The sequence below is a fragment of the Quercus lobata genome, chromosome 10 (genome assembly GCF_001633185.2).
Source record: "Quercus lobata isolate SW786 chromosome 10, ValleyOak3.0 Primary Assembly, whole genome shotgun sequence".
NCBI classification, from domain to species: Eukaryota; Viridiplantae; Streptophyta; class Magnoliopsida; order Fagales; family Fagaceae; genus Quercus; species Quercus lobata.
In genome coordinates this window covers 13,834,793-13,849,349 of record NC_044913.1, presented here as the reverse complement: position 1 = coordinate 13,849,349, position 14,557 = coordinate 13,834,793, and the positions used below count along the sequence as shown (strand labels likewise).

The 14,557-nt window shown below is 33.7% G+C and overlaps 1 protein-coding gene and 1 non-coding gene across 2 annotated transcripts; one reads left to right on the top strand and one right to left on the bottom strand.

Annotated features, from left to right (window-relative positions):
• Positions 1-179: 179 nt before the first annotated feature.
• Positions 180-253, bottom strand: TRNAN-GUU. Its single transcript has one exon. It is a non-coding gene; the product is annotated as a tRNA-Asn (tRNA).
• A 7,118-nt stretch (positions 254-7,371) lies between these two features.
• On the top strand, positions 7,372-9,147 carry LOC115966111. Its single transcript, XM_031085450.1, has 3 exons — positions 7,372-7,602; positions 7,707-7,773; positions 7,943-9,147. The coding sequence occupies exons 1-3, from the start codon at positions 7,528-7,530 to the stop codon at positions 8,857-8,859; spliced, it is 1,059 nt and encodes a 352-aa protein (XP_030941310.1). The 5' UTR covers positions 7,372-7,527; the 3' UTR covers positions 8,860-9,147.
• The last annotated feature ends 5,410 nt before the right edge of the window (positions 9,148-14,557 follow it).

Genomic DNA, 14,557 nt, shown 5'->3' with positions numbered 1-14,557 from the left:
CTATACCAAAAAACTGATTGATGTCTTGGTCTGATGATAAAGAGTTTTTATCAGGAGCAAACGCTATAGGTTGAAACTCTCTTAAAAAAAAAAAAAAAAAAAACATATATAGAAAATATCCAATATCACCATAATGTCATTCTTCTTTTTTCTGGTAGAAAAATATAATAGTCATTCAGCGCTAGAAGGAGGGCTTGAACCTCCGACCTTGTGGTTAACAGCCACACGCTCTAACCAACTGAGCTACTCCAGCCGTATATCTATAATGTCATTCTAGTATTAACCAAATTGACACCTACTACTTTCATGATTTTCCAATTTTATTCTGAGTTTTACCTGTTTTTTAAGAGATGATTCAGTAATTTCAACATATTTGGACTATTATGTTCTTCCACCATTCAAATTCTAATTAATTAAATAAAATAAATGCACTATCTGATAATATTATATCCACATAAAAGTATGTAATGCTTGAATGTCTACCATAATTAAAATTAGACAAAAATTCAATTTATATCCTATAATTTTGGTGAATTGTCATTTTAATCATTTAACCTTGATAACTTTGTTATCTTAGTTTTTTCATTTATTGTTGTTTGAAATTTTTTTTTTTCACTTATCCAAAAAAAAACAAAAAAAAGCATTGTTTTAAAAACTAGATTAAGACAGAGGTGTTGTTTTATTTAGGATAAAAAAAATGGTAGAAGTAGAGTGTGTTGTTTTATTTCTATGTTTTTGAATAAAGGTGTATTGTTATATTTATAATGCATTTTTTCTTAATTAAATTTTTGAATTTGTTAAGGTTTAATACTCTATATTTTGATTTTCTATTTGTATGGTTTTGGGGATTATTATTTTTTTTCATGTTAATATTTGTAGTATATATTTTGTTCTCTCTTTTTAATACAAGATGTAAAGACTCACTTCAAATATATTATTTTTTCAGAAACTTTCTCAGTAAATATTATTGGTGATAAAAATTTTATTTTCTATGGTAGAATTATGTATGAATTAAATTATTTATAACGTCGCGAATTATTATTTACCCTTAATTGCTCTATGACCACTTTGGATATAGATTTTTCCTTACATACTTACCATTTTAATTTTTACCCCATAAAAAAAAGAAAAATGGAGGGTTGCAAAATGAAGTGTCTATAGTTGAAAACCTAATGGCGCGTGGAAGAAACACTAGAAACATCTTAAGTGAAGTTTTTGGTCTGATAATAAAGAGCTATTATCAGAAGTGAACGTCATAGGTTGAAACTCTCTCTCAAAAAAAAAAAAAAAACCTTCCAAACTTTTCATTAAAGTTGGAGGTACATTAATATTTTAGAGGTTTATTTGTGTAGGATTGACATCACAGATGTTTTGTCACTCAGGGGTCAAACACTCTTAAGGGGGCACCAAGAACTTTTGGTTTTCAATACTTTATTGCCAAAAGGATATGAGATCACTTTGCCACTCAAAGGTGACCCGGTTTTGAAGAATGCTGATTTTGGAAGAGCAACAAACTTTGTAAACCAAGATAAGGTACAGCATAAAAGTAAAAAAAAAAAAAAAATGCAAGCATATTGATGTTTCAAATTTCAATTCTAATTACAGCAACAGTTTATCGATGATGAGCAGCGTTACAACTTCTTCCTTGAATCTCTCCAAGAACATTGAAAATTTGAAATGGGAAAAAGAGCCTCAAGAAATTAGTCCTTGAGGTTCTTGTTATTCCTTCTTGATCTTCATGCTAAAGCTATGTTTTGAATTCATGACCTTATGTAGATGACATTCATAATACTTGGGTTCAGGATGTTTGCGTGTTTGGTTTTGAGGTACAATTTTAGTATCTCAACACTCATTTCATCTAAACTCTAATTTGATTCTCATATTTGTAACTAGCATTTTTTTTCCCAAACACTTATTCTCGGTGGCGTTTTCATCTCAAACACTCATTTCAAGTACACTTTTGAGCATTTTAAACATACTTACACACATTTTCACACACTTTTTCACCTACACGTATATCAAAAACACCTAAACAACATTACTCAAACTCCTTTACCAAACACCCTTTCAAAATTTTAGAAAACTTGTGGGAACCACTCGCCTGACTGTACAGTGTACACAGAAGAGGAGCAAAAGCATGAATAGTGGAAAAAGGATAAGTAATAATAGCACAGGAAAAAATCTATTAAAATGGAATTAGGAGCTTGATTAGACAATAAAATAAAGGGTGAAAAACTTTCCAATGGTTTGCTTGAAAATCTTTAGATATACATTACCTGATAGGTTAATTTCTTGTTGCAGATGCACATTCTTTTCCATTATAATGCAAATTTAGAGGGGTAATGCTATTTACATTTAAAAATTGGTCGTGCAGGTTAGGCTCTATTGGGCTTCATCACTTGATATTTCTTTTTTTCACCGACAAGGTTGAACTAAGTTGAAAAATTCCCTTATTTGCATCACAGTGATCATCAAAAAAAGGGTGAGTTTGGGGGCTTACGCCTCCCTCAGCTTGTGATTGATCGAATAAACTAAAGACTAGTCATTGTCCCATCTCAATCTTGTTTGTTTATAAGTATCAAATATGGATTCTTTCATCCCCATCCCAATCTTCTCGTCCCGGAAGGAACAAGCAAGAATGCTAATTGGACGAGGAATTGAGCCGGGCTATATGTATAGAGTGGAGGGGGGAGAAACCTCCATTCCAAAGACGTGGCCCAGGCACCTCATCAGCTCAAAAAGGAGCCTCTAGTAATAATGTCTGATTAATTCCTTTTTCTGCAATCCCACTCTGTTGTTATTAGTACAAAACTGAAAGGTATATCCTTAGAGGTATCACCTCTTCCTTTTGTATTGGCTAGGCTCTTTCAATTATGGACTACTGGCTTCATCGTCCGATTTTTTTTTCTTCCATAAGGTTGGGTTGAGTTGAAAAATTCTCTTATCCAAACTTATATGCACCCGTAGATCAAACCACATATTATACACAAAGTAATAATGAAATTTCGAAATTATTGATGATGTAACAAAATCCGTATGCACGTTACATTATTAAAATCATTAAGACTTTAACGAAATACGACTATAAGGTTTGATTTCATAAACCCGATCTTAAGGGGATTTGTTCAAATTGAAAGTCTGAAGACATTGGTGAAATTCCTTACTTTTAAGGAAACAATGAAAAGTCATTTTGAACCAAGTTTTTTGAGATAAAAGATAGATTCCGAACCAAGTTTTAATCAGGATTGTTATCTTTCGTAGCAAAGCTTCTTACCAAGGATAACTTGTTTGGTAGTGTGGAAGTAGTAATGGCTACCAAACCCACCTTGTGTTCTTTCACGTTACTTATTTGTTTTTTGGATGAATTTTCACATTCAATGTGTTTCTCACTGCAATGCAAAGTCACTAAATTTGAGCATGACTATTTAGAGTAGAACCCATCTGCCATTCTGTTTTTGGCAAGAATGTTACTTCAAGAGACTTCATGTCATGTGATGGTAGCATGGGCTAGTTGGCTCTTTCTTTGTGTGCAATGTCAGCTATTGGAACAGAAATTAAATTACAGCAAAACACGATTATGTTTTCCATACTTTCCATGGCGTGAAATGGGATTTTATTAAAAAATAACTATAAAACCCAATCTATATTATTAGTTAGGCAACGTTTCAAACATATTTGGTTTCTAATAATTCGAGTTCTCTGTACTCGATTTTGTCCAATGAATTTGCACTTGGAAATCGAGTGTCTCACACTCGATTTTCTCATAGCAAAATCGAGTCCTCTAAACTCGATTTGTTAGAAATGAAATTTGTTTCAAACCTTGCCTAACTAATAATATGGTTTGGGTTTTATAGTTATTTTTTAATAAAATCCCCGTGAAATGAGAGGAAAACATTTTATCCGTGAAACGTGTGTAAAACATTTTAATTTTCCAAAGAGGTAATCAAGGTAAATTCGTAATAGAGAAATGATAAAGTTTAGTTACAAAATTAGATGTAATTTAAAACTGTAACTTTACTCAATATCTTTTTATTGGAGGTAAATTTTGACAAATCCATTATTAGATTACATTTTCTTCTTATATCTTCCATGCTTGCATAATTTCAAAAAAAATTAAAGATCAATAGTTATGTCATTAATAAATTTTTTAAATTGCAAGTTTTTGTAGTTTAAAATTATGCATAAAATATGAGTTTATAGATCATTTAGTAAATAATATCCGATTGACACAAAATTTGACAGGTGTATTAAAAGTGTAAAGAGCATATAATTTAATGGTTAGATTTTTAAAATATGTAGTAATATTTATTTTATTAAGTAAGATTGTAGTCTTAAGCTACAACTAATTTTATAGCTAAACTTTGTCCATATAGAAATGACAAAATTTGACTATGAATTTAGTTGTAACCTAAGACTAAAACTTCACTGAATATTTTTTTATTGGATGTGAATTTTGACAAATCCAGCAACTGATTATATTTTCTTTTTATATCCTTCATGCTAGTAAAATTTACATAAAATTAAAGATTAATAGTTGGTTATAGCTAAACTTTGTTTATATAGAAAGGACAAAATTTGACTATGAATTTGGTTGTAATCTAAAACTACAATTTCACTTAATTTTTTTTTATTGGATGTGAATTTTGACAAATCCAACAATTAATTATATTGTTTTCTTATATCCTTCATGCTTGTAAAATTTACATAAAATTAAAGATTAATAGTTATACCATCAATCAATTGTTTAAATTGCAAGTTTTATAATCTAACATTATGCATAAACAAATATGTTTATGGATTATTGAATTATATAGTAAATAATATCTAACTAACACAAAATTTGACGTGTATTAAAAGTATAAAAAAAATACAATCGAATAATTATATTTTTAAAATATGTAATCATGTTAAAATTTTAAAAAGAAGTTATAGTCTTAGGTTACAATAAAATTTATAATCAAACCTTGTCCATATAAAAAACTTATTATATATAATTTTTTTATTATAAAAAATTACTATAGTTATATTTTTTGACTTGCCGACGGAGCTATGAGGCCAGATGATGGAAAATTTTTTATTCTGTCTGTAGGGCCCGATAATCTGTGGTCTTGGTCCATTTATTCATTGGGGCCCAAAACCCGAGCCGAGGAAGGTTATAACCAAGGATAGGTAATGCAAATACAAAATAGTCCAGGGACACAGCCGAGGATGATTCAGTCCTCGGCATGTCCGAGGTCCCTCTGGAAGGAAGGATAAAAACGGAACAGAAACAGTCTGGAAAAAATCTAAAAATATCTATGTTAATAGGGAAGGACACCCTGGATAGTTTAACGACCAAGGAAAAAGGAAAATCTGCACTTACTGCCATTCAATACTCTGCACCTGACAGAGCCATACCCTTCAGCTTTTACAACCACCCCCAACCACTCTGGGTATGGGCTGATGGGACAAGTATCAGTCTTGGAAAATCGAACCCCACACGTGGACGTTGGATAAGGAAGATAGGCTAGTATAAAAGGAAAAAGGAGCAATCCGGAAAATGGGGCTGGGAAAAATGGCCAAAAACCAGAGCCTCCCAGCTCGCCTCTAGGAGAAAGACTCCTAGGGCGAAAACGACTTAATCATGTATGAACACCACGAAAAACCCACCGTTTGGTGACAAAGGCCTAGCCTTTCAAACCCACACTCTATAAATGATATTGTTTGGGCCTTTTTACGTACGAACCCAACACTGTTACGGGTCGTTACAAATCGTGTCCTTACACTGTCAATTCACTAACGCACCAATATATGTACTGGGAAAAGAAACTTTTTTTTGAGAGAGTACTGGGAAAAGAACCTAATGTTGTTTTATAATAATAAATAAATAAATTACATGTATAAAAATCATTATGATTATTTTTACATTGTTAATTTTTGTTGTATTATTTTGTTATAATTAGACTCTTTTTGATTAATTTCATATTCATAATATTATATTTGTTACATTTCTAGAAACAAATTTATAAAGCGATCCTTTTTATCTTTTAAGCAAAGAAAGATTCAATTAACTTTTCAATTATTCTCTCTTTTTATCTTTAACTTTCTCATATCCAAAATGATATTTTAATTTTATAGTGATGTTTACGTTTAAAAAGATTTAAACAAAAATGCATTTATATATAAAGAAACGCTATTTTTAATATAAAATTATAATATAATAAGAATTAAATAAAATTTATAATTCAAACTTCAAACTATAAAGCCTAATGTATCAAAAGTACATAGGAAAACTGTCCAATAGCCTTGTGAACTTCCCTAAATTGAATTTAGGATTCGTATTTTGTAAAGCAATTTGACTTTAGTCCCAAGATTTAATTTATAATTACTAATCAATTGTAATTACAAAAAGAAACCATAAAACCATTGATCTTTTTTTTTTTTTTTTTTTTTTTTTTTTTTTTTTGTTGAATCATTAAACCATTTATGAATAACAAGAAATTGTGAATGATGTTGGAAAATTTGAAATACATTACAAGAACGTGTGTATAGTTTTACACAACACAAGAATATGTAATTGCAAATAAAAGTAAATCACAATTAGTAGCAGTATGACTTTCATTAAAAAATAGATGGAAAAAAAAAAACACAAAAAGTCAAAACACAATCTTGATATTTATATTGAGGATTATCAATCATAATGTATTTGGTTTTTTTTTTTATATAGCCCCTTATTTTGAGTCTATTATCAGGATTGTAGCTTTTATTTTTCTTTAATAGATACTTATTTCCTCTCTCTCTATATAAACTAGATGCATGCAATATGATCAAATTTTTTTTGTTTGAAAGAGAATTTCAACTTATATTGTCTGCTCTTGATAATATCAAACCAAGACACCAATAAGTTTTTGATATAAGTGATGATTGAACTCTAAATCTTTTATACATCCATAAAAAATTTTACCAATTGAGTTAACTAGATAAGATCAAATTGAATAGCTATGATGAATTTGAAACCTTCCTATGCATTTATTACACCCAAATAAAATCTTAGATAATAATCCAAAAAGAAAAAAACTGTGCAATTAATGCCACTTCCCAAGTAAGAAAATCTCGGATAATATTTTACTTAAAAATTTTGAGCAAATGACAGTGCTTTTACGTGGTACTCAAGTTTTAAAATAAAAAAAGAAACTTCAAAACGGTGTCGTTTCGACAGATAATCTTGACCCCAATATTACCCCCCGCAATTGTCACCTTAAATACGCGTGCTCTGCGTTTGGTATCCCCGCAAATTAATTTAAAACCCAGGGGCATTTTCATAACTGGCGTATTATATATATATCAAACACGGCCTTGATTTATCAGAGTTTCTGAATAGTCAAGAGGCCAAGCAGAGGAGTTTCCGTTATCCATTCATCAAAATCTTTCTCTCTCTCTAACCAAAAAAAAAAAAAAAACTCTCTCTCTCTCTTTCATCGGAAAATTTAGGGTTTTTGAAAATCTCTCTCTGTGTGTTTTTCGAATCCGAATCTGACTGTGTCAGCCATGGTTTCAAACTCGATCACCACAGCTTCGATGTCTTCGGGTCCGAACACGAGGGATTTGGGCAAGAAGAAGAGGGTGAGAATTGCAATTTTTCCTTTTTTTTGATTTCGTGTTTTTTTTTTTTTTCCTTTTTTGTGGGGAAAAATAGATTTCATTTTTGGAATTTTGGGGATTTTCAGGCAAACAGGTCCGCCAAATTGAAGCAGTGCAAGCTTGACGCTCGTCGCGAACAATGGCTATCTCAAGGTACGCTTACGATCTCTTATTCTTTGTGTTTTTATTCTGTAGCTATTTATGTAATCAGAATCACACATGCATGTATATGAAAACAAAAAACAAAAAACAAAATTTTTTTTATTAATTTTTTATTTGGTAATTTTAATTGATTTGGAAATAATGGGTGGGGTTGGGTTAGGTACGGCGAAAAACAAAGGGTGTAAGGAGGAACAAAACGACGGCGTTCAGTCACGTAAAGGGGTGAACAGTTCGTTGAAGAATTTAGAGATGAGTTCTAGAGGTGAAGAAATGGAAGGGTCGATGTTGATTCATCAATACAGCGATTTGGACTCGCCGGCGAACAGTCCAACCAGTGTGACTAGTAGTGTCTTGGGGGGTAGTACTGATTCGGGTACGAATTTCACTGGGACTAGCAGTGGTAGCAGTAGAAGTAGTAGTAGTAGCAGTGGTGGGTATTGCTCTGGGAATATTACAGAAGATGAAGAAGGAGGTGAAGAAGGAGGAGGAGATGATGGGTGTTTGGATGATTGGGAAGCTGTGGCGGATGCTTTAGTGGCTGAAAACAAAAACCCGTGTTCAGAATCTTCTCTGGAGCGTGAATCTGTTGCTGAATTGGTTTCTTCTAGGGAAGCGAATGATGGGGTGGGATTAGGAGGTGGTGATTTGAAGCCCGAGTGTCCAAAAATGGTTCTGAGGGGGGCTTGTGGGAACAGCCAAGCGTGGAGGCCGGATGATGCTTTTAGGCCTCGGAGTTTACCCAATTTGTCTAAGCAGCAAAGCTTGCCTAATCCAGATCGGCATTATGGCGGAGGAGCAGGAGGGGTCACGTGGGGTTGTAACAAAGTGGTGTCTATGCCAACTTCGTGTCCTATATGCTATGAGGATTTGGATTTCACAGACTCGAGCTTTTTGCCTTGCTTGTGTGGGTTCCGGCTCTGCCTTTTCTGCCACAAGAGGATTCTTGAGGAGGATGGCCGCTGTCCTGGATGCAGGAAGCCATATGAGACTGACGCCGTTGAGGCAGAGACAAGTGTTCATGGGGGCAGCCTGACTTTCAGGTTGGCTCGTTCTTGTAGTATGATCGCAAGGTCTTAGGCGTGTCTCTGTTTTGGTCAATTACTCCATTTGAGATGTATGCTGGGTCTCTTTTTGCATGTCTTGTGTGTTCTGTTTAGTTGAGACCTTTTTTTTTTTTTAAAAGGTAGATGTTGTCATAGGGTTTTGAGCACCCAGGAATTAAGCTGCTTCACTTAATGAGTTTGGCTCTTATATGTATGGTGCATTTGTTGATGTAGAGGACTATTATGGTATGTGAATACATATGGTGGTATAGAAATTCAATACATAAAAGATGATTACAACATGATTGTTCTCTTCTCTGCATATGCTTTCCTATGATTCCTTAATCGTGTGGACTTTCCATGTGTTATTCCATTATTTTGCTCAATTTTTCATTTTAATTTCTTTGCCTTTGTTGTCTGAGCAATTTGTCATGTAGGAGGTGCCCTCTCTGTATGTCAAATTGTGTCACATGGTAATAACACTTATTGCTCTATGAGGACATGCTTGACTAATGCAAGAAAGAGTTTATAGCTATGAAGCACGGGTGCGTTTCTGGACTCGGGTGTGGATGCGGGACCTGGCAATTTTTGAAAAAGTAGGGTGTGGCAGGGTGCGGCGATTAAAAAATCATTAAAAATATTTTTATTTATATTTTTAATATAGTGCTAAGCGTACTTTTTCACATTATATAAATATATACCAAATTTAAGAACAATAGTAGATAATAACTAAAACATGATGTTTATAATTTAAATACAACCCACAAGTTTGAAACTAAAACATTCCATGTGAGAGTATAATGATTAATGAGACTTGAGTTGATACCTAAGCTTGAGACTTGAGTTGAGACTTGAGAGTGGGTCGCCGGGTCGGTGAGGTTGTGAGTGAGTTGAGAGTGAGATTGTGATGTGTGAGTGAGTTGAGAGTGAGATTGTGATGTGTGAGTGTGAGAGTGAGATTGTGTGAGAGAGGGGAGACGGACTGACGGAGAGTAGAGGCCAGAGGCAGAGAGCTGTGGAGCATATAGACCAGAGACAGAGAGTGAGAGAGAGCTGAAGATGAGAATGAGAGAATGAATCGGTGAGAAGTGAGAACTGAGATAGAGATAGGGTTTTGTTATTTTTTCCCAAATGGTGCGTTTTACAACTTTTTTTTTTTGAATTTCGGCCTGAATCGGCCGGTTCGGTGCCGGTATCAGTGGTTGAGGCCGATACAGACTGATTCAGCCTGAATTGGCGCGAATCAACCCGATTCCACGTGTGTCGGCCCGACTCTGCGCCGTGTTGGCGCGTATCGCACTAAGGAAAAAAAAGAAAAGGGACATGGATTGACGCATAGGCAGCGGCGTCGCCCACTGCACCCCGTGTCAGGCCACGTCGGACGCGGGTTCGGCGGCCGAAATGCCGCGTCGGTGCTTTCCAGGTTTATAGAAGAGGTTTTGATTTTACTTTCCTAGATTAATTCTTATGGTTATAATTGTAAATAATTTAGCTCAACCCTTCAGACTTCGTGGGATATCACCTATATATGGATACTATACAGTTCTCAAACTTAGTTTCTTTGTAATTACATTGCTGTTTGAGGTTTTTGAATTGAATGTCATGTCTAATTATGACTTATCAATAAGGAAATCACTTAAATATGGACTCTTGCTCTCTTTATCTATCTTATCATTTGCTATGATAAGTCATGCTAGTAGTGTAGTCACTTATTTAAGAATCCTGTGAGAGGATCTTTGGCTGACATTATTTCAAAGTTGTAGGTTTGAGTGGTTTTCATTTCTCATGATTAATATCTTTTTGAGTAATATTAATTTAAATTTTAAATTTTCTACTTTGCTTGTACTTTTGGTTTACCTGTCCTCCCCTGAATTCAAGGTACTGTAGTTTTGATACTCAGTCAATTGGAGTTCAATTCCCTCTTCTTTCGGACTTTGCTTTCCATCACCATATCATGGTTTGGATTGGTCTATGAGCAATTTTACCAGGAAAACATTATTAAGGGATTAAGGCAAGCGTAACATCTAGTGTTTGAACAAAGTAGAGACGGCCATCATATCCTAATCTCCCACTATAGATGGGAACAGCTTTTGTGATTATATGTTATCTGCCCCCATCTGAAGAAAATCTTTGTTATGAGCACCCGTATATTTATTTGTTTATTCATTTAAATGACTGACTAAATTTTAGCTCTGTATTTTTGTGGTTGTAATTTCCTTGGTGTCCATGGTATTTGGTGAGTTGATGGAGCATCAGAAGGCTGGTAATGCAGTCGTTGCAAAAACTTTTTGGGTACTGCAGCGTTTATGCTTGTATTGTAAGAGGTATGTGTTTATATGTCTCTTTCAGTTTATGATATTTTTCGAAGCAATATACAGAACTTTGATCATCTTGGTGAAAGGAAAAAAGGCATAAGCTTTGATGGAAGTCCACTGTTCACATTATCATTACAAATTCATTACTATCTAATATTTATATGATGTCCTTTATATTTTTATAGATAACAAATTTAGCAGTTAAAAATTTATATGTTAACATCTTGTGTGTACTTGTCCATATTTAAGGGGCTTCCACAAGAAGGTTTGTTCTCGAGGTGATTAGTCATGGCACATATAGCACATAGCTGTCTGAATACATACAAAATAAAAGATCCCAACATAGCCTGTCTGTAACGTTATCTGTTTAGCACTTGCTGTTTTGCAGTCTTAGGTCAGGTGTTCCATTCATGGGAATCAAGAATCCGACAAGGGAAAAAGTTTTATGATTATCTTCTTCCATTTAGACTGATTTTTTTTTTTTTCATTGAATTATGTCACCGATGACTTTAGGAAATTTAGGGGCTGTTTGGATTTTTATTTTTCATCACTCATCACTTCTTACTCAATTTTCGTCACTCATTACTTAAAATACCCCATCACTCTACACAAAGTGTGTTTGGCACCATTACTCAACTTATCATCACTTAAAATTTTCAACTATTTGTGAGCCCCATACTTGTAACTTGGTGCAGCTTTTTTTTTTTTTTCAACCCCCCAGTAGCCAAACTCACTGAACCTTAAAAAAAAAAAAACTCTCAGAAACCCAAACTTACCAAACCAGTGAAAGAAAGAAGAAGAAAAAAAAAACCTAGAAACCCAAACCTAGTGAAAAAAAAAAAAAAAAAACCAGCCAACGGAGACTAGTGAAAGAAGAAGAAAAAAGAAAAAGAAAAAAAAGAAAGAAAGAACTGAGTGAAGACCAAAAATATTATGTGATAAAGAACCAAAAAAAAAAAAAAATTGAAGAAGGAACTGACAAGAGCGAAAAGGAAGAAAAAAAAGAAAAGAAGAAAGAACAACTAAAGAATAGTGGAGAAGAAAGAAAAAAAAAATGGTCAAAAGTTGCGGCTGACCCTAACTAGTGAGTCCCTCCATGTGTGTTTAATTACCAAAATGCCATTGGAAACTGAAAACACTTAAAATGTGTTTTCAGTTTCCATAACTCATCACTCAATTAACTGGAAATAGAGTTATGAAAATCCAAATGGACTTCTCAGCCATGGGTTCCACCATTTTTGAGTTATGAGTTATGGAAACAGAGTTATGACTTATGGAAACTGAAAATCCAAATAGCCCCTTAGTTTTCCTTGATCTATGTTGGAGGCTGGAGCTAGACAAGTTTCCTGCTGTTATATAATCAGTTTTTTCTACATTAGGACTGTTTTGTGATTTGCAGTTCCTCATTCTTCTTGGTTTTGTTTTGCCATGAGGTTGCCTTTGATAATGAAATCACTGTGGTGTGGCTTCTACTTTGTAGTCTGATATGTAATGCTGGTACATCTAACAAATTGGTCCACACAAAGTGCCACTCAATAAGTGGATAAATGTCCTTTGGAAAAGTTCTTGTTCTATACTGGTATTCTATTTCTCCTTAGTTCTTTCATCTACAGTGTATTTAGGGTGATTGGGGTATGCTAGAATTTCGTGGGAGCTCATTGTTCGTTTCCAACCAAAAAACAAGAATTTCATGCTTGGCATGTTCGGGAAATCTTGGTTATTTTTTGTAGTACATTACCTGAAGTAATTTTACTTTTAGGGGAGCTATGAATTGTGAATTATCAGAGGATAGTTGTTCTCCTTTTGTTAAGTGTGGATGTGCGATAACCAAAATTGGTGTTGAGCAGGATGGATTTTTGTTTCATGCATGTTATATATGCATGTTATATATGACCAAAAACAACTTCTATCCTTTTGGAAATAATGACATCATATTCGTATATTTTTAGGTTGCAATCATATTATGGTTTTATCGGACTGAATTAATTTACGCTCAATTACAGGTTTTATTCACATCTTAATATGGCATATGACTTGGCCGATCAGTTCACATTAGAGAGTGGTGCTTGAAGTTTGTTACCATTCTCAATTTCTTCTTTTACTTTCTGGTCCACGAAATTTTCAATAGGTAGAGGAATCACAAGAACACAAAAGTATGGTCCACGAAATTTTCAGAGAATCTAAGAAACATGTGGCACTTTTCAATCAATAGTGATGCCACCGCAAGGTTGGATGATGGTTCTGCAAATAACCCCATCTCTGTTGAATAATTTTTTTCCCTAATTTATGGTTCGTTTGGATTGAGGGGGAGGGAGGGGGAATAGAGTAGCGTTGGCCCAAAATTAGTTTATTTTCAGTCAACTCTACTTTACTATTCTCCATTCCCCCCCCAATCCAAACGAGCCCTTAATGTGCACAAAGCGATACTGAGTCAAGGATGATAGAGCATACACAAAACATAATTTCTTTGGTTTTTCCTCCCATTTTATTGGAACAAGAAATATAGTAAACAACCACACAAACTCTTAATTAAGACAGCAACCAACTACCAAAACATAATTTCTGTGGTTTTTTTCCCTATTTTATTGAAACAAGAAATATAGTAAACAACCACACAAACTCTTGATTAAAACAGCAACGAACTACCGAACCAAGATATCTTTAATGCAAGATTTCAACTGATGCTCCTCTTCAGGAAGTGTTTTCCACCACTTCATAAAGGTGGAGTTTAACAACACATTTCTAACCAACTATTTGTCCTTGATCCACTCTGTGCTTGCTCTTCTAGTTGCAAAACCTTTTCTTGACTTGTTCAGACCATCGTGTGCTGCATGTTTCAATGTGCAGCTCCTCTACCTTGGCACAAAAGCATGATTCTTCACAAGATTCAGCAGGAATCCTCTTAGCATGCTTAAGCCATTTTTGCGTAAGCCTGTAACGTTTTGACCTGCCCCTCTTCAAATAAGCTTACGTCTTTGTTCTTCAACTTCAAGTATTGATTGTAGTCGGCAATATCTAGGGGCTCAACAATTTCCAATCATAGTTTTTAATTTTTTTATATAGTACGTACAAAAGAAAGTTTGAGCCTATTGAATGAAATCTACTTATTTGACATAATGGTTAAATACTTAATTCTGTCATATTTTTAAGCAATCAGTGAGTTTTAATTAACTCAATTGGTAAAATCTTTTGAGTTATTTGTTCTTAGAATACTGCTGATCAAAACAAATTATTAATTAATGGTTGTTTTTGGTTAGTTATACATGAAATTATGTATAGTTTTTTAAGCAATTAAAAAAGCTTATGTAATCCATGGAATTGGGTTATGAAAAAAAAAAAAAAAAAAAAAACTCTCTTAAATTATATAACAATTTCAAATGCAAAGGTTTAATCTGGGATTAACATAACTGCAATATT